At 44.7% G+C, this 25613-nt stretch overlaps 1 protein-coding gene across 8 annotated transcripts in view; it reads right to left on the bottom strand.

The window, feature by feature from the left end:
* The window catches only part of VPS13D (vacuolar protein sorting 13 homolog D), a 229060-nt gene that overhangs the window by 119495 nt on the left and 83952 nt on the right, over positions 1-25613 (bottom strand). For 6 of the 8 annotated variants that reach the window (XM_053920028.1, XM_053920032.1, XM_071220839.1 and 3 more), the window contains 12 exons: positions 22761-22866; positions 21625-21777; positions 19636-19771; positions 18506-18553; positions 16447-16597; positions 16136-16346; positions 12254-12501; positions 10584-10775; positions 10159-10285; positions 8352-8494; positions 3909-4039; positions 3505-3680 (listed from right to left, as the gene is read on the bottom strand). In XM_053920028.1, coding sequence (XP_053776003.1) covers positions 3505-3680; positions 3909-4039; positions 8352-8494; positions 10159-10285; positions 10584-10775; positions 12254-12501; positions 16136-16346; positions 16447-16597; positions 18506-18553; positions 19636-19771; positions 21625-21777; positions 22761-22866 — 1822 coding nt within the window. The remainder of the gene's footprint in view (positions 1-3504; positions 3681-3908; positions 4040-8351; positions 8495-10158; positions 10286-10583; positions 10776-12253; positions 12502-16135; positions 16347-16446; positions 16598-18505; positions 18554-19635; positions 19772-21624; positions 21778-22760; positions 22867-25613) is intronic. The other 2 variants (XM_071220837.1, XM_071220838.1) reach the window with 1 other exon arrangement.

Raw genomic sequence — 25613 nt, 5'->3', positions numbered from 1 at the left:
TCTATTGAAATTGCACTGATCATCATGTCTTTAACTTCAACAGCATTTGATAAAAGAAACTGAAGACACAAATAAATGGAAAGGCATCCCATGTTCATGGACTGGAAGACTTAATATTGCTAAGGTGTCAATGCTACCCAAAGTGGATCTATAGGCTTAATGCAGTCCCTATCAAAATCTCCATTTTTTCCCCAAAAGAGAAAAATTCATCCTAAAATTCAGATGGAATCTCAAGGGACACCAAATGGCCAAAATAATCTCGAAAAAGAACAAAGCTGAAGGTCTCACACTTCCTGATTTCAAAACTCATTATAAAGCTACTAATCAAAGCAGTGTGGTTCCAACACAAAGATAGTCACGTGGACGAATAAAACAGACAGCCTAGAACAAACCCTCACACACAGAGTCAAGTAATTGTCGACAATGGTGCCAAGCCCGTTCCACAGGGGAAAGGAGAGTCTTTTCAACAAATTTTGGGAAAAGTGGATATCCAGAAACCAAAAAATGGAGTTGAGCCTTTACAAAACACCGTATACAAATGTGACCTCAAAATGGATCAAAGGCCTACATGTAAGAGCTAAAACTGTAGAGCCCTCAGAAGAAAACACAGGGAAAGAGCTTCATGGCATCGGATTTGGCAAGGATTTCTTGGATGTGACACCAAAAGCAGAGACCACAAAAGTTAAAGTAAATAATTTGGACTATGTCAAGATGCAAAACTCCTATACATTATAAAACATAATCAACAGAGTAAAAAGGCAATGTAAGAAATGGGAGGAAACATATGCGAACCACGCATCTCATAAGGGGTTAATATCCAGAATACTAAAAGGAGGACACCTACAACCCAACAACAAAAAACCAAGCAAGCCAATTCAAAAACGGGTAAAGGACTTGGACAGACACCTCTCCAAAGAAGATGGACAAATGGCCAACAGCACATGAAAAGAAGCTCAACGTCACTAATCGTTAAGGAAATGTGAATCAAAATCACAGTGATATATCATCACCATTAGGACAACTACTATCAAAAATGCAGAAAACAGGCGCCCCCCCCAGCCCCCCGTTTCTGGGGAGGCCGAAGAGGATCCGCCCTGGTCTCTCTCGTGGCCTTGGACCGACCCATTCTGGATCCTCCGGCCCTGAGACCCTGAGGGATGGACCCGACTGGGCAAGGAGTCTGAGCTCACTCTGACTCCTGTGCACCGCTTCTCTGCCTGAGGATTTTGTACCGGTCAAAAGTCGGGAGTTCCAGTGACACGCCGCACCTTTGTCCCCCTCCCGGTTTTCCTCGCATGTTGGAGAGAAATGGGGCTTCGCGTAGGTGCGGGGGAGGGCTTCCAATTCGGTTTCTCTGTCTCCACCACCTTCAAAACTGACCCTCCAAATTTGCGTTTTGTTCTAGCCAGCCATGTGTTTGTCGCATTTTTGTTTTGGCGATTTTTTTTTCCTCTCCATGGGGCAACAGAAATTAAAATACTATAAGCAATTAGTTGCTAAGTCGAAAAAGACTTCTGTCTGAGAAGGTGGGCAACATGTGTATCCCACCCACCCCCAACCCACCCTTCGACCCTCCCCTCGGTTTCTGACTATTAACTCCTGACCATAAACATAACTTTAAAACCAACGAGCTGGAATCGGTACCTGCCACATAACAGGTATTCAATAAACATTTTTAATGAAAAAAAAAATGCAGAAAACAGCAAGTGTTAGCGAAGATGTGGAGAAATTGAAACATTTGTGTACTGTTGGCTGAAATGAAAAATGGTAAAGCTGCTATGGAAAACAGTATGGTAATTCCTCAAAGAAATAGAAATGCGGCCCTGCCTCGTGTGGCTCAGTGGATTGAGCGCCAGCCTGCAAACCAAAGGGTCACTCGTCCGATTCCCAGACAGGGCAGATGGCTGGGATGTGGGCCAGATCCCCTGTTGGGGGCGTGCGAGAGGCAACCACACATTGTTATTTCTCTCCCTCTCTCTATCCCATCCTTCCCCTCTCTCTAAAAATAAATAATAAATAAAATCTTTTTAAAAATAGAAATAAAATTGGCAAGGAAAATAGAGACAGATTCCTAGATAGCAGGATGACAGCTAAGGTGGAGGAGGCTACAGGGTGGAGAGATCGAGCAAAAAGGGAAAAGGATCCATGGTCATGGACAACAGTGTGGTGATCACTGGGGGGAGGGGAATATAAGAGGAAAAAAAGAAAATAAAAGGAAAATAAAATTGGAATGACCATATAAACCAACAATTCCACTCTGAGTACTGACCCGAAAGAACTGAAAGTAGGGGCTCAATGACATATTTGTACACCCGTGTTCAAAGCAGTACTATTCACAACAGTCAAAAGGTATAACAAAGAGAAACACCCCAAGTTTCCATCAACAAATCGATGGATAAGCAAAATGTGGCATATGCATACAACAAATGGTATTCAGCCTGTAAGAGGAAGGAAATTCAGACACATGTGACAATGCGGATGGACCTCGAGGACACTGTGCTAAGTATAACAAGCCAGTGACAAAAAGACAAGCACTGTATGACTCTACTTAGCAGAGATACCTAGAGCAGTCGAGTTCAGAGACAGGAGAGCAGGGGCTGGAGACGGGGAAGGAAGAGTTGTGTAATGGGAGGCGAGTCTCAGTTTTGCCAGATAAAAAGGGCTTGGAGAACGGCTGCACAGCAGTATGAATGTACTCAGCGCTGGTGAACTTAAACATGGCTAAGTGGTGATGGCCAGATGAAAGCGGGGTGGGGTCTGGGTGGAGATGGGTGGAGGTGGGGGAAATGGGGACATCTGTAATAGTGTCAACAATAAAAATAAAGTTTAAAAAAAATGGTTAAGCTGTTAAATTTTATGTTCCTAAAGCCCACACAACAATCTCTGGGTCTTTCTGTTATCTCGCCCTTATGGTATGTGTATCGTAGCACAATTTTTAAAAGAACTTTTCCCACTTTTTAAAAAAGTACTTGATGGAGGCAGAAAGGAAAGAGTCATCCTGTGCTAGCTGAGGCTAAACTTGGTTGATTTTTCATAAAACGGACCGGAGGTCAGTGGCTTTCACAAAGAAGGCCAGATGACTTCCTGAACGAGCGTCAAATGAGGGACGAAGTACTTAGAGTGTAAAGAAGGGCCGAGACCCTTTATAATCAGTGTCCCCACCCACAGGCACACGGGGAGTTAGTTCAGAGGCGCAATCTCGAGCTGAGCGCTGCCACTTCAACCAGTAACTTCAGACTACGGCCTTCGCACACCCGGCAGAACCGTCGACCTTCCCTTTAACTCATTCCATCAAATTGCTCACTCATACCTACCTGGTCTTCACAAGCTTTAAGACCTTCGTCTGGCCAGAAACATGCCCATTTCATGAAGAGCAGTATTACTACTTACTACTTAATAGTTATAGCTCCATCAATATTTAAAATTCACATGGTATTTACAGCTTAGTATTTAACGCACCTCAAACAGAGCTACTTTTTGTCTGAATATAGTCTCAGAACTTACCTCATGTTGATGTGGAAGGAGTTATTCTTGTTGACCTCAAAGCCTCCAGACCAGACACAATTGGGCACATCCATCAACCTGACACACAGTAGCTGGTCATAGTCATTGCGAGGCCAGTGGAACACCACACTGGAACCGGGCAGGGTGGAAATGTAACCCTCGGGATTGGCTGTTCCCTGGAACACACAGCGTCACTGGCTTTGGTCAGCAAGTCACGGCAAGACAGTGAATATAGTTACTAAGCACCTACTCAGAGCCCTGCCCCCACCAGAAGCTATTGTACCAAAGGCAAAAAATGGCTACGCGCCCCACAGAACGTCCAGTGTTGAAGGGGAGACAAGCCATGACGTCAGAACTCCCTGTGCTATTAAGCACTAGTCACTCTTCAAAAGCACACTGCTTACCTGTCCCCTGGCAAATTCCCTCTGTGCAAACGCAAGCTTGTGGGACGATTTATTATCTAACAGGTAACGGGGGGCAAAGATGACCATGCAGGTGTCAATATATCGACCTCGGCCTTTCTTGACATCGATACCTACAAATAACAAAAACCACTGCTGTGAATCAATCAGAAAAAAGAACATTTGTGGTCTGACAAAAGTAAACAGCCTTCACAATTACTTAGTTTCTCTAAGAAAACACTTGTATCACCCAAAGAATCTGTCAAGCCTTCTAAGAATGGAATAAAAAAAGCCATCACACTCAAAAGTATTATTCTATATTCCCATTCAGGCCTTAAAAAGTCTCAGTGACAATATCAATATCCCCACAGTTCCTAGCTTCCTTACAAAGTGTGTGCCATAATAACAGAAATAAAAAGATACAGGTGTTCAGTCACAGATACTTTGGTTTCCGTCTATGAAGTTGACAACAGGGACAGCCTATGTAACACATGCCTGCTTACGTCTGGGACACAAAATTGCCTCTCCAAGACATAGTAGAAACCTAAGTTCTTAACTGGATTCTATACTACCCTGAACTCAAATGACTTTTCTCTAGTATTTCCTTTTAGCTCACCACCCAAGAATCCAGCTGAAACTTAGTGCAAAATATTATAGAATTTATTGATTCATAAAATAAATGTTTTCAGCACCCACTATGTACTAGAGAAAAAAAGCAAACAAAACATCAGCAAGGAAACAAAGTCATAATCAGTCAGAACGGAATCTCAAAACATCAGGGCCCAAACGAAGAAAGGAAAAAATGAAAGAGCACTGAATTATCTTTAAAAATCTGATAACAATTCTTAAAAACACGAAACTGTGTGGGATGAACTATTTGTTCATGCACACAATAAATAGAGCAACTATACTCAAGGGCGCTGGGCTGAGATCTGTTTATACAATGATAAAAATATTTATAGTAGAGATAATACATATAATAATAACATTATTCAATAATTGAACTCTTAATACCTGTTACGCCCTCTACCAAAGGCTCCACATTTAATTCTCACAACAACCTTCTGAGTTAGGTGTTTTCATTCTTTCCATTTTACACATGAGGAAACCAAGGCACAGAAAGCGAGGTCGCCTGCCCTAGGTCACACAGCAGGAGCAGCACAGCTGAAACTCGCACAGGGGCAGCCTGCCAGGGCAGCCTGCCTCGGGAGCCCTCGCTGGTACCACAGTGGGACAAGGACCCTACTCGGCAGCCAACAAGTATCAAGAGAACCAAAAAAGGAAAGAGACCTTAGGATGTGGCAATTAGGTATCTCGGATGTCCCAACATAATCCCAATCACAAATATTCCAATCTGTTAACTCCGTAATTTATTTGTACTGACTTGAAGAATCTGGGGTTCCATTAATGTAAGTCTTCAAGATACCTGAAATACTGAGCAAATCTCAAAACCAAAAATCTCTGAAACTCTGTGGTTCAGAAATGCTAAGGAATACTAGAATAAAGAGATGGTCCCTATCACTCTTCCTTCTGTAACACACAGAAAAGCGTTAACTGTCTGAAACTGCCATTATCATAGCTAATGATCTCGACTAATACAAAGTCTGCTCACAAAGGATGTGTTTAATTTAACATTATAAAAAGAATCTACAGCACCGAGACTCAATTTTTTGAAAAAGCAGCCTTTTTGTTTCCCTTTTCTTCTTAGATTGCTCTGGCAAAATCCCAGTAAATGAATAGCTGATAAGATAAAAATGTACAAAATTCTTCCCTTTGGAGATACATGTGAGGCTAACAGACAAGGCCCTCCCTGGCTTTGAGCTTGGGACTGAGCTTTAAACTTTCACGAGAAGGAGCTAGTTATCTTCCGACTCTCCGAAAATATTCAAGTAAGAGATTCCGCAAAGTCCCTCTATATTAAATACGAAGATTTCATGATCCTTAAGAATTATAAAGACCTATCTTACTCCCACCCTGCCTAGTCCTTTCTTTGATATAACAAAAAAATTCAAATCATAGTCTTGTCCCTAAAAACATATGTAGTAAGTTTTCTTTAAAGATTTATTTTTAGAGAGTGGGGAAGGGGAGGAGAAAGAGAGAGAGAGAAATATCAACATGTAGTTACCTCTCGTGTACCCCCTACTGGGGACCTGGCCTGCAACCCAGGCATGTGCCCCGACTGGGAATCGAAACGCGACCCTTTGGTTCGCAGGCCCATGCTCAGTCCACTGAGCTACACCAGTCAGGGAGTATAATAAGTTTTAATGTGCGCTATTGGCACAGGGATTTTCAATCAGTGTGCCGCAACAGTTTTAAAACATGCAGTACCCAACTATTTAGTCAGGGGCACCGCCCTTTTCCCCTTAGATTGTCAAACTTTAAAATGACAACAGCCAACACAATAACTGGTGGGAATGCCCTGTCTTGAACCATAAATATATAGGTCACATAATAAAGTTGCATCATACTGGTCACGAAGCACATCAAGGTTCTGTCTGATTGGTTAATTCTTAGCATCAGAAATCCTTATATACGAGTATAGGCACCTGATTTTTTTTTTTTTTTTTTTTTTTTTTAAGAGACAGGGAAGGGAAGGAGACAGGGAAGGGAAGGAGAAAGAGAGGGAGAGAAATAACAATGTGTGGTTGCCTCTCACACGCCCCCTACTGGGGACCTGGCCTGCAACCCAGGCATGTGCCCTGACTGGGAAATGAACAGGCAACTCTTTGGTTCACAGCCCACACTCAATCCAATGCGCTACACCAGCCAGGTTGACGCCTGATTTTTTTAAAAAGTCACTTTGGAGCAAAAAGGTAAGAAATTACTTTTTTTTTGTAAATCAATAAAAATTATACCTATTTTTGTCAGATAGGCAAAAATATTTTTTGGTGTGCCACAGGTTTTAGTAATTAGTTGATGGGCACCATGGGATGAAAAAGGTTGAAAATCACTATCTACGTACAAGTTTATACAGGCACTCACTGCACAGTTCTGATTGGACAGCTCAATTTGCCTCCCTGTGAGAATTCTGTTATTCCTTAGCACCAGCTGCTAAGAGCTACATCACCCCACCCCACAATCTGTCCCAACAACAGCGTCTAGCCAGCCTGCGGTAACTTGCTTCGGAAAGTGTATCAAGGACAAGACGCCCCAGAAGAAAACCAAACACAGCATGAAGCAGCCTTTGCCTATTTGAGGGGTAGAGCAAAAATGCCAACAAAGGTAAAGTAAATGATCCTCAGCTGGAGACTCAAATTAAAGTGGTTTTTTTTTTTTCTGTTACAAATCGTAATGCCAACTTTAAAGGAGGCAGCCCCATGACAAGGGAGAATGCATACAAATTCAGGTTGAAAAAACACTAAAAGCAAACTGTGCTTGGGAGAGACTGTAAGTAGTAAGACCTCAGACACTTGAACATGACCTGACCCTACACAGGATCCGGGGTAAACTGCTAAATACCCCTCAGGGTTTCCTTCCGCAACAAGATGTTTCTGCACTGATGCAGTAGCCGCTCGTCACGGCAAACGAAAAACTCAATTCTTTGGCCACTCTGGCCACATTTCGTAGTCACGTGCTCTCAAGTGCTCGCAGCCACACTCGGCTAGTGCCACCACACTGCGCAACACCGAGCACTTCCATCACCACAGAGGGTTCCACGGGTAGTGCGGTCCCCGATGGTTTCCCAACATTCAACACTAAATGGTGCTTTGAGATCCTTGCAAGTTGTACACTAAAGGAAGGACACACTGCTAACTATTTAAACCTGGGGCACACTGAATCAAATTTACCTTAATCCTGCAGAAAGTCTTTTGAGAATTCCAGGTGGCTATGAGGTTTATAGGTGAAGTATTCTCCCCTCACCACCCTCCACCTCCCTGAGCTAAGCTAGTTTAGTGGGCTTCTAATTAGCATAAGCACCAAGCGCACTTTGTTACATTTTCCACTTTAAATGTGTACGCCCTATCCATAATCCCGCTCCTGACCCAGACTTCCCCGCTCCTGACCCAGACTTCCCCGTCACACCTGGGCAAGTCACTTAACCTCTCTGCTTCAGTTTCGAGGAGAACAATGCTTCTTACGCTCTCAGGGTTTGCAAATTTTAATGAATGCGTGGGAAATGCTTGAGGGTGAAAAAAGAATTCTAAGTGGTCCTATTATTCCCGTGAAAAACAAGGATTTAAGCCAAACTGACACTTTCCCGACACAGGTGTCTGAAACCACACAGAGCAGAGCCCCCGCCCGCAAAGGGTGGCGTTTGGACAGCTCCTCAGACCCGAGGAGAACAGGCCTGTGTTGACGTCCACTCCAAGAAAAGACACCTAACCCGACACCAAATGAGAAAATCGGCACTTGCCGCCAGGCCACAGCATGCGGCCCGCCTGTGACCCGAGCCTGAGGTCCCGGGCTGACAGCTCTGATTCTCCCACTGCCCCACGTGTGACCCACCAATGTTATAGATCAGCCCCGGGTGGTTTCCTTGCTGGATGACTCTCAAAGCTCGGACACCACTACCGCCATCCAGGGAGAAGCCCTGACACCAGCCCGGCATGCCTTCGGGATGGATCCCCCTTCCGATTCTCATCGTGCAGCTGTGGGGCAGAAAAGCAAAGATTTACATGTTCATCCGTCCACAAGTCTCTTCGACCTGCTCTAATCAGGAAACGCTGCTGTGGCTGTCATCCAAACTGAGAACTCTAACGCTGACTCTCCCTCACTCTCATAATTCCCAAACACGTCAAGGCAATGATTACATTGGTGGTTAACCCCCTATCTTAGAGTAGCCACAGTACAACAATGTGTAAAGTGTGTGGACGTTTCCAACTGAACACTTTAGGAAAAAAACATTAAGATTCTATGAGCGTAAGACATGCAGAAAATACTACCATATTTATCATTCCTCTAAAAAACAAGGACTCAAGCCAAACTGATACTTTTCTGAGTTAGGGGTTTCAACGGTTCATGAAATACCTTGAACGTATCAGAAAAGTGTGCACACAATTCTATACATCCAAGAAAAGTATATGCAGAAAATGCAGCTAACGGCATGTTCGCTCCAAGGACCGGTACTGTTACAACGGCAAGGCACTGTTTCGTCGGCCAGTGTGGTATCACAGACCCTGGAACCGTGATTCCTAGACGTGTGTTCCAGTTCTACCACTAACGAGCCACACAACCTTGGGCAGGTACCTCTCTCTCTCTGAGCCTCAGTTTCCTCATCTTAAAATAAAACAGTATTTCCCACCCTGCCTAATCCACTAGGATGCTGGGAGAGTCCAGTACGATGGTCTAAGTAGAAATGCTTTGGTGGCTATGAACTCCCTGGAGAAAATAAACTCTTATGAATGTCAAGTCCCAGATCGTAAACTGTCAAATCCTCTCATAAAGAGTGAGACTGGGCTTGCCGGCCATATCAGGTATCTGCGTGTACACCACGTAAGTCCAGCACCCCAGTCCATCCTCTCCTAAGTCCAGTACCAGCCTAGATTGCAGCCAGCCCTCCCTGGGAGATGCATCTGCACCCCTGGCATGGGGCACTCCCTAAGCCTTCCTCGTAAGCTTGTAGCAAGATGACGGAGTGTGTCATTTTCGCAGTACCAGATACGCCCATGTAGCTTTGGATTACGGCTATAAATTAAGACTCCTGTAAGGCAGAATGTCAAAACCAAGAACAAAGGGAAATAATACTCATACCATACATTAAAAGGACATGTCTTCTAATCCTCACAATTGTTGCTTTTCTCTGCCTTTAAACATGCAAGGAGTGCTTTGAGATCCTGAAATGGCATGTTTTATTTCCAGAGTAAAAGAGAGGCATTTCAAAACCTTACACAAAATGACCTGGATTGAATTAACGGGGCGGAGGCTTTGCCAGAGGTCCAGTCACCCCACCCCACCCCACCCCCCTGCACCCCCACGCCAGCGCCTCTGCCAGTGCTGAGATCTTACAGGAGAAGAAAACTGTGCAGAGATGCGGGTTTCTCTTCATTGGCAGAGTTATGAATAGAACTACTTCAATACATGTAAAATGAAACTAGCTTTCATTATAAACCAACCAAATGGTTTGTTTTCACCATCAAGTAACAGAGCAACTAGATCCACAAGAATCCCATCAGGCCACGGCCCTAGTCCCTGCCGAGTCCAGCTTGTGCTCTGCTCTGCAGTACCGCTCTACTTACTCGGGTACACTACGGCCTTTGCTAATTTTTCCCTCCCCTAGGAGTTTATTTTCCCTTCCCGTAAATACCACACTCACAGGTTTGGCTGCTCTTTGTCAGCATAGCAGAATAAGAGAGGGCTCAGGCTCCGGGCCAGCTCGTGCTCCTCGAACTGGCCTGCAGCGTCTGACTTTGCGTTGTCCTGCCTGAAGATCAGTGGTAACCCTTTAGGAAAGAGGGGGAAAGTGTACATCAGCCCCACCCAGTCTATCCAAGACAGATGCAAATGGTAAAATTTTTAAAAAATCATCATGAGGAAAAAGAGTAAAAACTGAATTCATTTAGTATTTTCACTTTGTTGTCAGAAAGGACAGTTCTGATGATGACTGAGCACTTATTATGGAAGCAGGTGAGTTACAGAAGCTTAGGCTGATGAAGTAGTCTGTTTGCACTGGCTCCATTTAGTTAGCTGAGCAAAAAAATCCAAATTCCCACGGCCTACCTGAGCAGCCTCTGTACTTACCTGTTTTGTTAATCAACCAATACGGTGCGGAAATAAAGATCTTTAAGGACCCTTCCGCTCGGCACACGATCCGGATGGTGAGGTTCAGCTGCCGCCGGTTGGTGTCATAGAGTCGCATTCTCACCATATAGTTCTGGGTTCCAGGTGGAATGAGCAACTCTTTACAGAGCGGAAAGTTCTCCAGTGACACCCCTAAAGGACATACAAGCCACTGTCTTTCTGCGTTCTCACTTTAGTTTGTTAAAGTCATTAACAAATGAAATTGGATTCCTTCTGGAAAAATCAGTAACTACGTCTTACTAGCAAAAATATCTCATTAGAAAGGCCATTTTCATCTAACTGAGGTGAGAATATATATTAAGCAAACCAGATGGCCTGGAAGTCACACTAGGGAGTCTGAACAGCATATTTAGAAAGATGAAAATACCCAAAAACTACCAACAACAGCTATGATTATTAAGAGCTTATTAGACATCAGGCCCTGAGCTGGGCGTTAAAATACAATGAAGGCAAGTAGAGGGTAAGAGTCAAGGTTCGGCAGCAAACTGCCTGGTTCTGAATCCCAGTCTGGCCTTCCCAGCTGCAAGGTGCAGGGAACTATTTAACCTCGCTGTGTCTCATCTGCCAAACGGGGGCAATAACGATATCTGCACACGCCACAGTACTGTTGTTAGAAGTGACACTCCATGGGAAGCAGACTGGGAAGATAAAGAGTGCTGGGTGTGCACATCGCCGCGGTGGGCGGGAGGACGTCCCATTCCACACAGGGGCTCATCGCCATTGGCTGAAGGAGCACTTCGATGCCCGTGCACAGACCCAATTTCTTTAGAATGGACAACTAGCACTGCTCTGGTTTCCTCTCCTAGATGCTCACTGGCATGCAAGCTCATCGTTGTGGAGCACAAATGAGCACGTTTCACGTTCCTATCTGTAAAGCGCAGACAGCGGCTGTCTCTGCCTGAAACGTGCTGCTGTGAAGTTCGAATGAGATGATACACAAAACTGCAAAAAACATGTATTTCCGAGTCATCATTATTTCAACATGTCTACAACAGCCCTGAAGAAACCTACTTCCTGCCCAAACTCCAGACACTCCTCTTTGTTATAAGCACTACAAGTATGATAACGATTCTAATGATGCTCTGCCCCCAGTTCATTCGTCCCTAAAACTGAACATACACGATGCATTGAGCACCCCAAACCTGAACTCCTTCATCAGGAATAGGACAAATGACCACTGCGTAAGGGTTACGTGAGGTCCTGTGTGTGAAGCATGCAAAGCACGTGAAGCCTGTGTGCTTGGCATGTGCTTTGCCCTTTCCTGAAAAGAGGGAGGGACATAGGGTTTTGCTCATTTTATGACTGGGAAAAAGCATGGTTTGAAAAGATGAAATGACTTCCTCTAGTCATACATCAAATGAGCAACCTAAGAAAAAGGCTCTCTTCGTGTGCTTCCTCAGGAAATCTTTTGGATTTGTTCAATTATTTTCTTTTGATAATTTTCTAACTTAGAAGTTTTACATTTTTTCAAAATTGCATAAATCCTTTGAGCTGGCTTATTGAGAGAGTGTATGTGCTACAATTTCTCTAAAATCTTTACCAAGTAATCACAAAATACTCACTGACATTTTCATAGAATTACTACAAAGATAATGTGGCTCCATCCTTACCCAGTTCAATGTTCTGGGACGTGTCAGCTGTGTGGAGAGCCACCTCTTTGCCAGGTTTCAGTGTCCCACTGATGGGCATTCCTTTCACATAAAAGTCAAGTTCACAAGGGAGCAAATTGCAGACGACCACCGTTGGCAGGAGATATATGGTATGCCCGGGCTGCCTGAAAATCTGTTTTGCACTGTCAGAAAATATGTTTGAGGGCATGTAATCCGGATAATTCTCTTTCTTTATGGCCACACAAAACCTATGAAGAACAAATGGTGGGAAAACCGTCAGCCTGAATGAAGAACTTGAATTTTTTCCTCCTTAGCTAAGTACGAGAAAGTATAACATTAAAATGGCTCAATAATTCAGTAAGGTACTTGCAATTTAAATACCGATAAATGTATAGATTTTAAATATTCAACTGGGTGGGTTTTGATGGTTATATGCATCTCTATAGTTACACCCAAAACCAGTGATAAAGAATAATTCTCTCACTCCAGAAAGTTCCTCATATCCAAAATCCTCTTTCCCAGCAATCCAGCAACCACTTTCTGATACTCGCCACTATAGATTAGCGCCTGCTCTTGCACTGCATACAAACAGAACGACACAGCATGCGCTACTCTCTCTGCCTGGCTATACTGCATAACATGAAGCTTCCACAAGACTCGGCCATGTTGTATGCATCAGTTATTTGATTCATATCCCGATGTACATACCAGTTGTCATTTATTCATTATCCTGCTGACAGCCAAGTGGGTCGCATCTCCAGATCAGTGTATCAAGAATGGAAATCCTAACAATACTGAGTCTTCCCATCCACAAACTGGGTTATATATTTTTTAGTTATTAGGTTTTCTTTAATAACTCAGTACAGTTTTGTAATTTTTAGAGAAGATTGGTACATTATCCCTTGGATTGATTCCTGGATAATAAATGTTTGTTGATGCTATTGGTAAATGGTATTTTTTTAATCACATTTTCTAATTGTTCATGGCCAGAATATGATAGAATATAACTGATTTCTATGGGTTGATCTGGAATCCTGAAATCTTGATAAATTTATTAGGTCTCATAATTTCCCATGGAGTTTTCTGCATACATAAGTGTGTCATTTGCGCACAAAAGAAGGTTGACTTCTTTTCAGATCTTTATGTTTTTTTCAATATCTTGTTTATTTACTTATCCTCATTGCAATGGCTGGGGTGATTGCAACCTCCAACAGAATGGCTGTTTCCTAACCTTAAGGGAAAGAGTTTAAGGTTTCAGCAGGAGTTTAATGGTAGCTTCGGTTGCTAACAGATGATCTTTAACAGACTGGAAACATTCCCTTACATTCCTAGTTTCCTGGGCCTTATCAGGAACAGGTACTGAATTCTAGTAAATGCTCCCCAATCTTTTATTTTTCGCCTTACTGATACGATATGATCTTTTTTTTTCTCTTTTAGTCTCTTAACATGCTGAATTACATTTATCAATTTCAAATGTTAAGCTAATCTTATAATCCTGGGATAAACCTCACTTGCTGTTTTCTATTTGGTTATTTTTGCTAAGTTTTGCAACTCTTCACGGGGAAATGTCGGTTCACAATTTTCTTTATATAATATCTATATCAGTTTTGGTATCAGGGATATGCTGGCCTTATAAAATAAGTTAAGAACTGTTACCTCCTCCCCTACTTTCTCAGAAAGTTCGTATAGAACCAGTATTATTTCTTCCTTAAATGCCTGATAGAATTCACTAGTGAAGCCATAGAATCCTACAGTGTTCTTTGTACAAAGGGTTTTTATTACAAATTAAATTTCTTTAATAGATACTGGGCTATTTGGATTGTCTACTTCTTCTTTGTGTCAGTTTTGGTAACCTGTGTTTTTTAAGAAATTTGTCATTCCAGTATGGAACTTATTTGCATAAAATCGTTCATAACATCTCCTTTTAAACTTGGTAATGCCTGCAAGATCTATAGTAATGTCTCCTTTTTTCATTCCTTATATTGGCAAATTGTGCTTTCTCTCTCTTCTCCTTGATCGTTCTTATTAGAGGCTTATCAAATTAATCTTGCCCTGAGCAATACGGTTCAGTTGGTTGGGTGTCATTCTACACAGCAAAGGGTCACTGGTTTATTCCTGGTCAGCACATGCCTGGGTTGTGGGTTCAGCCCCTGGACAGGGCCCTTCCGAGAGGCAACAGACATGTCTCCCTCTCTTTCTCCTTCCCTATCCCTCTCTCTAAAAATAAATTTAAAAAGTCTTTTTAAAAGATTATGAATCTGATTCATAATCTTTTAAAAAATGTATCAAAAAGTCAACTTTGATGTTATTGATTTTGTTTATTTTTTTCTTTCTTTGACTTCCACACTTATTTTTATTGTTTCCTTTTTCTCCTTATTTAACGTGCTCTCCTTTTTCTGCCTTAAGGTAGGGACTTCGAGCAGTGATTTTACATCTTTCTTATTTTCTAGTATGAATATTAAAGCCACACATTTCCCTCTAGAACTGCTTTCACTGCATCCGCCACATTTTAATATGCCTGGTTTTTATTATCGTTCAGTTTGAAATATTTTAATTTCATTTGTGATTTCTTTTTTGATTCATCGGTTATTTAGAAATGTACTGTTTAACTTCCAAGTATTTGAAGATTTTGTGAGTATCTTACAGATATTGACTTCTAGTCTAATTCTATTGTGATCATGAAATATATTGTGTATGGTTTCAATTCTTTAGTATTTACTCATCTTTGTTTTATGACCCAGTTGATGGTCTCTCTTGATGAATGTTGCACACATATCTGAAATAAATGTGTAGTCTGGAGTTGTTGGTTAAAGTGTTTTATAAACATCAATTATGACAAGCTGATTGATTAGCACTGTTCAAATCCTTTTATGTCTTTATTGATTTTGTTTGTTTTACTAATTACTGACAGGGAAGTGTTAAAGTCACCAATTATGCCTGTGTATCTATTTCTCCCTTTACTCTGTTACCAGTTGGCAAATCTCGATAAAGGGTGAAGTAGCACTCTGTACTATTCTGGCACCTGTTCTGCAAGTTTAAACCAAATGAATGCCTCTCTTCCCTGTAAAGAAAACTAAAGCTGATGACATCTAATCTACATAAGTTTAGCCCTGGCTGGTGTGGCTCAGCGGATTGATCACTGGCCTGCAGACCAAAAGGTCACCAGTTCTGATGCCCGGTCAGGGCACATGCCTGGGTGTGGGCCAGGTCCCCGGCTGGGAGTGTGAGGGAGGCAATCGATCAATGTGTCTCTCACACCTCGATGTTTCTCTCCCTCTCTTTCTTCCTCCTGTCCCCTTTCTCTAAAAATAAATAAAATCTTTAAAAAATGTATACGTTTTAAGTCACTAACATTAGCAATCCAGTATGCTTTCCAACATTAAATCTAGTAACATGTTACTTGCACTCTTCAGAAGGGGAAAGGAGGAGTCTACCTAATTTAGACAGTTTTGTCCAAGTCCCTGAGAAAAGCCAGTACTAGGTGCATGAACCTTCATCCCAATTCCTTTGAAATCTGTCATTTTAAAAACTCCTGACCCCAGGGTTTTGCTTCCCCATTTAGGAATGGGAACCGGTAAGTTTCCTCTTCCTTCCCTACATGTCCTCTCCTCACGCTGATGCATGCACACGCATGCCTAGTACTGTGTGTACGGACACTGTGCTTTTCGGTTGTTTCCCCAACACACATCAGACGGTAAGCAACAGCCCCAACCCCCGCCAGGGGTCAACCTTTGAATCCTTATGAAGTCTACCATCAGAACCTAAGGAGTAAGAACTTCAGGGTCTTAGACAAGCACGACTGTGTCACTAAGGGCCCTCAGGGAAAACATACAGAGGAAAGGAAAAGCAGAGCCCCACACGCCACTGCAGCGCCGTGCACACCTGAAGAACCGGCTTCTCTCTGTGTCCATGGAGTGGCATTCCCGCTTGCTGCTACTGACCTCCGTCGTCTTCACCACATCGGTCCAGTGAATAGGAGCCTTACAGAAAAACACGCCCAGGCCTTTGGGCCGGGCCTGTAGCCGCCAAGAGGTGAGATGCAAAGGCACAGCAAAGGAGTCCCCAGGCATGACGGCGGGAAGCACCACAGGCTCTGCCATGGAAGGAAGTGTCAGCGCACTCAGGCCGGGGCCTGCAGCCCAAAATCATGCCGACCTGAGAGCGAAAGGAGGGCAGGCTATGCCAAGACTTACTGTCCGGGGCTGACGGGCTGTCAAGTCTCAGCTCCACCGGGGTCTCAAGTCTGTTCTTCACAATGAGGGCGGATCGAACGGTGATTACTTTCCGAGCACTGCCTTCCATAGTCACCTCAAAGACCACCCGGACGGGAGGCAGGGAGGAGAACTGTGACAAAGACATAGAAGTAAAAGGGCACCGCTGCGGCTTTGAAAAAAACACGTAAAAATACACCACCACCAACCAGAATACCGAAATCAAAGCATCTTATTGTTCTCTAGTTCTGTGGTGAAATTAGTCAACCCTAAGACCACTCAGCTTTAATAGGAATAAATATCCTATAATAACACACTACCAAAAGAGCCAATTCTACACATTTCTGTAACAACGGTTATTCCATTCAGAAGTGGTATCACAAAGTGTGTCACAAAGAAAAATCTGTCCCAGGCCTCTAGACACGTTGTAAAGAACTTCACCTAAGACCGGTAACAACCCATCAAATTTCCCAGACTTCTGCAATTTCGTAAAAAAGCATCTGCTGGAGGTTATCCTTCGTGCACAATGTTGCTGGGTCCTACACACCAGCCCTCCCATGGGAGCTGAACAAGACTTGTTTTCAACTCTGCTGGAAGGGAATAAAGATCCTCCAAAGCAACTGAAAGTCCAGAAACACTGAGGTAGGACTTGGTAAAACATTAAATGATTTACCTTCTGTGGTATTTTCCTCCTAGACTAATATTAAAGTAAGGAAACATTCTTTGAACAGTAACAATGGGTTGGGTGCTGTCCAAAACACACAAAAGCGAAAGGAAGTCTTCTGAGATTATACCTTGTCTCTGTAAAACCCAGACAGTGAACAATAAAGGGTTGTCTACACTGGTGTGCCTTTCACAGACACAGTAATAACTTTTTCCTAATGTCACAAAAATCACTCTCTAGGCCCATATGCTGTCCGCTGACATGCCTACACAGAGAAACCAATCTCTGTACTTCAAAGAAGTCCAAAAACAAACTTCTCTTTCTTCACAGCGTCTTTCTACGTCCCATTTAATAGTCACTCTTTTATAAACAGGACCCCGAGTCTCAGAAACCCAGCATAACAGAGGAAAATAATTTATCTTTGGTCTTGGGTTGCAGCCACTACTCTCTTCTTCCGTACATTCGTTCACGCAGTCAACACCGGTTTTGTGCCATAAAACTTTTTTTTTAAGTGTGAAGCCCTACACACCAGGTGAGCCAGAGAGGTTTCCGAGACTATTCTTCTTCGCATGAGCGTCCAGAACCTACTGACAATGTCTTTTCACTGGAGAAACAAGCAACACCACATCGAAGCTTTTCACACTGCCAACTTCTTTATTAAAGCAAACAGCATGTGAAAACCAACCTAATAAGCAATAAAATGAAGAGCTCCACGTTTTGAGCCAAGACTTCCAGGAAGCCCCAATGAAAAAGCGAACTATTTCTTTCTGGAGTCTTGTCAGAGAGCTACAGACACGACCATCACCCGAGGGCCCACCGACCCAGCCCAGCAAAGCCCGGTACAGCCAAGGCCAATAACAATCGTTTCCAGTCTTGATCTTAACGCCTCCAAGCTTAGCTGCAATTGCACATTTCAGAACATACTATCCCTAAGGGGGAAAAGATAAGTGAAAACCGAAAAATGATTTTTTAGTGCCATCTTGTGATGATGTTTCAACAGCCAAATGAGGAAAATAATCTTACTCTTTTTCATTCTTTACTTTCATGACTTATGGTCCCAAACCTATGAAATACATGTAGCCACACAAGGGTTAATTTATATTTTAACTTAGAAAGAAAAAAAGGGATTGGCCCAAAACCTTTGTTTTTTCTCTCCTTGCCTGTAACATTCAGTCTCACACACCAAATTAGGTGAAAACATTTTCTGTCAGGTTCTTATAAAAATGAAGGTAATCATTAGTAAAAAAGAAGAGAGATAAATCCCAATCACTTAGACGTCATAAAGTCCTCCGAGCATTAAGAAACAAACGTCTACGTGAGGTTCGGGCGCAGCGTAAATGCTTAATAAACCCCGTGACACAGGAGAGTCATACTCACGTAAACCTGGGGGTGAATAATGTTTGTTCTGCTGCCTGGGCTGCCAATCTAAGGAAGATTCCAAAAGTCAGAGAGTCAGCACAGACCTAAGAGTATAGCCATCATCAAGTTCAACAACAATGTAATTTGCTTGAAAGTGCTGCTGTAAATAAATACCCTTAGTAAAGTATGGCCTACTACCTAGAGAAAACATCTTATCTTAGAAGGTGTGGGAGAAACAACACTCACTTCACAACTATTCCACGGATGCAAAATTTTCCCAGAACACATTTATACAACAGAAATGTATCTCTTGCAGGAATTAGTCCTTTCATTACTAGAAAGGAAATTAGGCAAAAAATTAATCTTGAAAGGAAGTGTCCTTTTCTAAGAAACATGGGGCACACGAGAGGAGCAGTGGAAAGAACAGCGTTCCTCCGTGAGGGACACAGGCAGGACAAAGGCTACCATCTCTGGAAGCTGCACTTCCCTCTCATCACTAGCACCTAACAGTGCGTGCAGTCAGCCCACAAAGTGGGGCTCAGTCCTGGGCAACAACACCCACGGCAGATGCCTCGGCTGGGAGGCCGGCCCCCACCTGCCCATTCTAGTCAGGGATGCGATCCACATCATCCCGGGCTGGTCCACCTCCACCAAGAACTGCAGGCTGGGGTCAAGTTCGGGCCAGGGTGAGCGGGAAGATGTGTAATCAGAAAGTAAACAGCAGAGGGTACCTGGCTTTATGCCAGAGAGGAGAAGTTGGAGAGAAGGAGCTAGAAGGATCAAGGAGCAGCACTGTAAGAAGTTCAAAGAAGACAGTACATGCAGGAAGTGTAACAGTGAGCAAAGTAGAGCCAACACACATCAGCAGACCAGCAAACTGCCAGGTAGGCCAGCTGAGTAAGAAATGGGTCTGCACGGATGACGTGTTAAAGTCAATTCTAGACCCTGATTTTTTAGTGAAATTATCTACACACTGATTACCAGTGCCTATGATGGCTTGATACAATCTTACGTCTTCTTCCTAGAACTAGCGGAAATAAAGAACAAGAAAACTTCAGTACAGCAAGGCTGTTATAGGCTTAACTGAGTGCCTGGCTGTAAGGGGGTGTGGTTGGGGCACAGTCTACACCCATCCCCAGGCCACACACCGTAGAGGAAGATGAATTCTTATCTGGTGCTGCATATCGGAAAAAGGTCCCCACTTTGTCCACAGACACGGGGCTCACTTGTTCCCAGCCATTTACTCTCACTTGTAGCTGGTGAATCCGGAGGTCATGGGTGTGTCTGCAGGCGGAACATGGAGAAGGACATTAAGCACAGTCTTATAAAGGAAAGAAAACTAGACGCAAAGACTCAAATCTGACTTACTATGTAATGCCACAAAAACCCAGTTGACCAAGCCCTTTAGTAATTACCTAGTGCAAGGGAAACCAAGAAAATATACTCACTGGGCTTCACACTAAAAACTGCAGGATCTGTAGAGCGTGAGCAAGAGTGGCACTTGCCCTCCCTTTGCATGAGCCACGAAAACCCTGTACACTCGCCCAGGGCTTTCCCCGCCAACCCCCACCCAACCTTTATGAATTAGGGACATCAGGCAGCTAAAACCAGTTCAGTGGGGCAGTCAAAACGCTCTACTAGCAATCTGATCGTATAATCGTACTCTTGGAAACCCCTGAAACATTTTCTTCTTGGTTCTTTTGCTGAACCCCCTACTTCTCTCAGAACCACACTCAGCTGTGGCTCAGGCCTGCATGGCTGCAGAGGCACGGAGCCCTCAGGGTTTTAGAGCTAAAGTGCTTGGCTGAAACTGAAGCAGAAAGCAGTGGGCAGAACAGGAGGAACAGGAGGAAATTGCACATTTAATTCCATTTTAGATTTTGCCTAATTCAAGCCAGAAGCCTGAAATGGGGAACTGGATTTGAGGCTGACAGGAAGGAAGGAGGGAGGGAAGGAGGCAGGGAGTGGGATACAGTGTGCTAAAGGGGGAAAAGCCAGAAAAGGCATTTTTTTGACGAATTCAAGAAGAACAGTGGGACTTAAAATGGGTTACAAAGCATGGAATCTAAAACGGAAATGACAAAGAGGTCACAGAGGCAGTGCTTATTAAGAAGTACAGCTAACAGTTCTCTAACTAGCTCCTCCAGGAACTGTGTGGAACAGGAAAATGCTCACCACTCATCCCTGGAAATTCTAATGCAGCTTCCAGGTACATGTAGCCAGGACAGTGATTTTTTTAAGCTGCATTTTTCCTGTACCATCACTGGGGGCCCGCAAGCTCAGAGGGTCTGCCTCGAGGCAGAACAGCACGCTGGCAGAGAGCTACGCGGAGGGAAGCAGGGTCGTCGCAGGAGCAGGTCTGCGCACACAGACTTAAGGCATCGTGAAAGCAGCGGGCCAAAGCCTATCTCCTACACTTCGGCTCAGCCCGAAAACAGACAGAGGCTCCAACGCTAACATCTTAACCTCTTCACCAGACAGCCCTTCCGCTTAAAAACGTTAGCAAGACAAGAACACTCCATTAGACATTTCGTGATCGCTCAGTGAGCAGCCACAGCCTTCTCTTGTGTCCGTCCCAGGCCCTTGGCTGACTTTGTCAGGAGCGAGTGCCAGCAGTCTCCCTCGATGAGGGGTTCTCATCCTCTGTAGAATCACTTTATCTTATCATTACGGCTCTGCTTTCTGAAAGCATCTGCTTGCGAAAAGTGCTGTGTGGCTCCTATGTGTCTTACAAGTTGAAATCAACATGCTTTAAAAAACGTATCAGAATGCCTTGTCACCAGTGCGCCACGGGAACCGGGCTGGGAGGCAGCGTGTTTGAGTGCCATGTCCTGTCTATGCTCCAACCCAATCACGTGAAGCACGTATGTCCGGTAAAGAGAGAGCTAATGGGAAATGGAACATATTTCCAAGGCAGTAAGATGTCATTATATTTTTTACACTGTATTTATTTTTCCCATTACCATTGAGTCCCCTTATACCCCCCCAATAGTCATTATGGTTTTTAAAAGGAAACACTGACTTTCAAAATACCTTTTAAAAATAAATCATTACAATCTTTAATAAAGGAAAGTGAAAAGACAAAACATTCGAGACAATCATATCATATATGAGGGAAAGAATGGACCACACTTTACCTGTGTCTTAGCTTTCCACGTGCTTCAAATTCAAAGGGAATCTCTTCACCTGTGAGGACTTCCCGCCATTCACTAACATTGTGAGCATCATCGAGAAAGGCTCCGTTCTCTTCTGGAACTACCCCTGGACTCCCGCTGTGAGACAGTGCGGCCCTGGAACCAGATTAGACAATATCAGCATGTCCCTCTATCTCTCCAGCTCCCTCCCACACAGAGCTCAGTGCTGGGAGCAGAAAGCCTCCTGGAACTTGATTCACAGCAGTAAGGCTGCAGGACCTGGCTCCCAAGGATGATCTCACAGGTCAGTAACTAAAGTTATCTCCATGATCAATCACAGCTTCTGCCACACTTAGCTGAGAGCTCTCATTACACACTCACCTGCCCCCCAGCACTGAGTCTGCTACACAGGGTGCTATGTAAACTGAGTCAGGCCTTTGAAAGGCAGTATTCGTGACTGTAAGCACTTAACACACCTAAACTTTTTTAAAAACAAACAAACAAGAAAGTCTCCTGTAAAGCATTATCACACTTAGTGGAGGAAAAGTGTGGTTTCCAATCAGCTGATTCTGTTACTCATTTCATGTTCATTACCTAGCCCAGGTCTCAGCAGGCAGAAAGCCGCAGGGAACGCGCCTCCCCCAACCCCCCCGCCCCCACCAGCTTCGGTAAACTCTGACTTGTTCTCCAGACTCCACCCAATGCCATCTGGACTAAAGTGTGTTTAAGGTTTGAAAGACAATTCTTATGAGGGGTAAAGGGAAGAAAATGGAAGGTGTTTTCAGAGCAGCCTCAGGACAAAAATGTAAAACGTGTGGTTGAATAACCACACACAGCTTCCTTTACGGGGGTGGGGACTGAGGAGAAAACCTGGGATGACTTTCCCCTCACACATCCCACTCACACCCTCCATCTGCCTGACTTTGACTTTAAACGCAACGCCTGCCAGGAGCAGCATCGTAACTTGGGTACCAGACTCCAGACCTACCTCTCTGACTACAGACTCCACAGACAGCCAGGCAACAAGTTCCTGATTTTCAAATACAATCCAAGAGCCTGGAGAAGGGGCCCACCGGGCTGGTATGTGGGAGCCTTTGGTGGCAGAGGTGACTCAGGGTGACAGGGCGAGTGTTCCTTACCTGGTGGGTGTGGTGGTCAGGGTGGCGAACCACAAAGTGCAGCCGGTGTGATTCCTCAGAGCAAAAGGGACAAAAGGCTGCCTGCGCTTTGGGGTTTTCACCTCTGCTGTGAACAGACAGACAGCAGCCGTTAGCATTGCCTCCACCGTGTGGAAGACACACCTCCCCCGCCCCCCCCACCAAGACACTACCAGAAACGGTCTCTCGGCAAAGGGGCTGAAGGAGGGGGTAAGAGAGAAGGAACTACCACCGCTGAGCCCACAGGGCGGGTGGAATCCCCAGGTAATCTGCTGCCTGCTGCAGGACACCTTGGTCCCCCTGACAGCTGGCTGTGATGTGTGGCTGCCCTGGCCCCCAATTCTCCCACAACCTCTGTGGGCCCCATCTCAGCAGAGGGCGTCGGGACCCAACTAGGCTGGAATTGAGAGAGGGAGAAAGAGAAGTGGACCCCCGCTGCTCCCAAGAAATATACTGTAAGGAACCCAAACTTAGCGAGATAGGTCACACCTACTTGACTAAACTTGGTCCAAACCACCTGCACGCTAACAAAGCCTCCCTTTCTGTAAAGTTACACTGCAGTCACACAGCTCCTATGACAACGGGATGAAACGTCCTTCCTATTCTCTTATGCTAGTCATGGGGGGTTTCTCCCTGGAAGATCAGAAATATACTGTCCCAAAGGCTTTAAAATTAAACGTTTAGCTCATCAGTCGACACAGGTATCGCCACCATCTGCCGCAGGGTAGGTACTAGGGAGACTACAAAAGGAGCATAAACTATGGGGGGGGGGGGGGTCACAAAATAGCTTCTAATCAGGGAAACTGCAAAGAAATATGATCAACACAAGACTATAAGTAACCAAATTCTAGAAAGAGTTGTCTTGACAACAAACACTATAAAAAAATTAGAGAAGTGAGAGACCACATGGCCAGAAAGCCGAAAGGCCATCAGGGCCCGGCCAGCCACCTGGGACGGGCGGCCCGCAGCCTGCCGTGCCGAAGGTCTGGCGCCGCACAGAGGCTGCCGACGGAGGGGCGTCAGCTCCTCTGACCCAGGGCCTGAGTCTCCTCTGCGGCCACAGGAGGGGTGCAGGAGGGGCAGCAGGAACCACAAAGGCGGCGTGCTGGCACACCACATGCACACTGGCAACCAACGGGCACACAGCCCTGTCTCCTAGGTGTCTCGCGGGAAAGCACGAACAGTCTAAGCGAGACCAGCACCCACACGGTCTGCAGCTGTGCAGAAACGACATCTGGAGGTGACTGCGACTGCTGACTAAGACACTACAGCAAGACAAAATTCATCTTCCAGGCCCACATGCTTCCTGCCAGCAAAACCAGAAGGTAGACTGCACAACCCTGCCTCTGCCACCTCCCCGATGAGGCGTGGGGCGGTGTCACAGGTCGGTAATCACCGCTGCCTTCATTTTTTCTGTATTCTTTTTACTCATGCAAGTTGACTTTTTAACTTTACTTTTTTATTGGAGTGTTTTCCATTACCGTTTAGAGCCCTGATGCCCCCCTCCCCACCCTGCAATCGCCACACTGTTGTCCGTGTCCATAAGTCCTTTCTCCTTTTCACTCGATCCCTCCACCCCCTAACCCCCCACTCCACAACCAGCTGTCAGCCTGCTCTCCATCTGTGAGTCTGTCTCTGTTTTGCTGTTAGTTCGGTTTGCTCACTAGAGCCCACATGTGAGTTAAGTCACATGGTATTTGTCTTTCTCTGACTGGCTGGTTTCACTGGGCATCATGTCCTCCAGGTCCACCCACACTGGGGCAAAGGGCAACATTTCCTTCCTTTCTGTGGCCCAGGGTGCTCCGCTGTGCGAGTGTGCTCCTGCAGCAGCACACCTGCAAAAAAACGAGCTACACGGAGAAGACCGGCGCGGCGCAGGATGACATGCGAATGCGTGAAGCACGCCATCTTTAAAAAGCAAGCGCTTCCCTTTTTAGCCTCTCAAGTTTTCAGAAGTTAGTACTAGAAACACTGCAACACAAGCAATTTCAGGTAAGGCGAGTTCTACTTTGATAACAACATGCCAAATAAATGAGTAGTCCACCGCGCGTTCCCACAATTCCGTGGCGGGTCTTTAGCGACACCCCCAAATTCTTCTAAAGATAATCTCTGCTTACAACATACCCATTTCTCCTCCCAATGGCCTCACTTAGTTCCCAAGGTTTCCTTTAAAAAAAAAACCAGTAATGTTCATCAAGTAGAAAATTACGGAGTAGCTGTGAGGCTGCTGACAAGAGCAGAGGGGGAGTAAAAAGTTTAAGGGCTGTCTGCAGGGTAAACAGGACTTATTGTGGCACCCTGAAAGGCACCTCCGCTTGGTGAGTGCCTGAGCAAGCTGCTTTATTACAGGAGATAAAGGCCCCGGAGGAAAAGAAGCCAGCTGTGCTTTCATATCCCGCTGTGAGCCAGACTGTAAGTTTCCATTTGCAAATTAGATTTAGAAAGAACAGGTGGCAAATGGCTTTGATCACAGTGTAACGCAGGATAAAGTGCTAGGAATCCATATAAAGATATTCACAAGTATATTACTCGGGAATTAAATAGCCTGGGAAGGCACACTGCTTAGGTCCCCGAGCTCCTTGTTTTGATTACACATATCGGAGGAGGCTTCAGCAACCAACTCCTCTGACAATCAAAATACATGAAGTGCTCCCAAGTCCAGTGCCAGCGCCAGGGGACAAATCTGACATCTCCTGCACTAGGGGCCAAATCAACTCTGGATTTGCTGCTGCCACAGCACCAGAAACCAAATTCCCAAGTTCATCAAAGGGAACAGTGTTCCCTGGTGACCTCAGAAAGTCTGTCCCCAGCGACCAGACCTAATTTCTCCATGGG

Source organism: Desmodus rotundus, chromosome 3, assembly GCF_022682495.2.
Source record: "Desmodus rotundus isolate HL8 chromosome 3, HLdesRot8A.1, whole genome shotgun sequence".
Lineage (NCBI taxonomy): Eukaryota > Metazoa > Chordata > Mammalia > Chiroptera > Phyllostomidae > Desmodus > Desmodus rotundus.
This window is presented reverse-complemented; position numbering and strand designations above follow the sequence as displayed.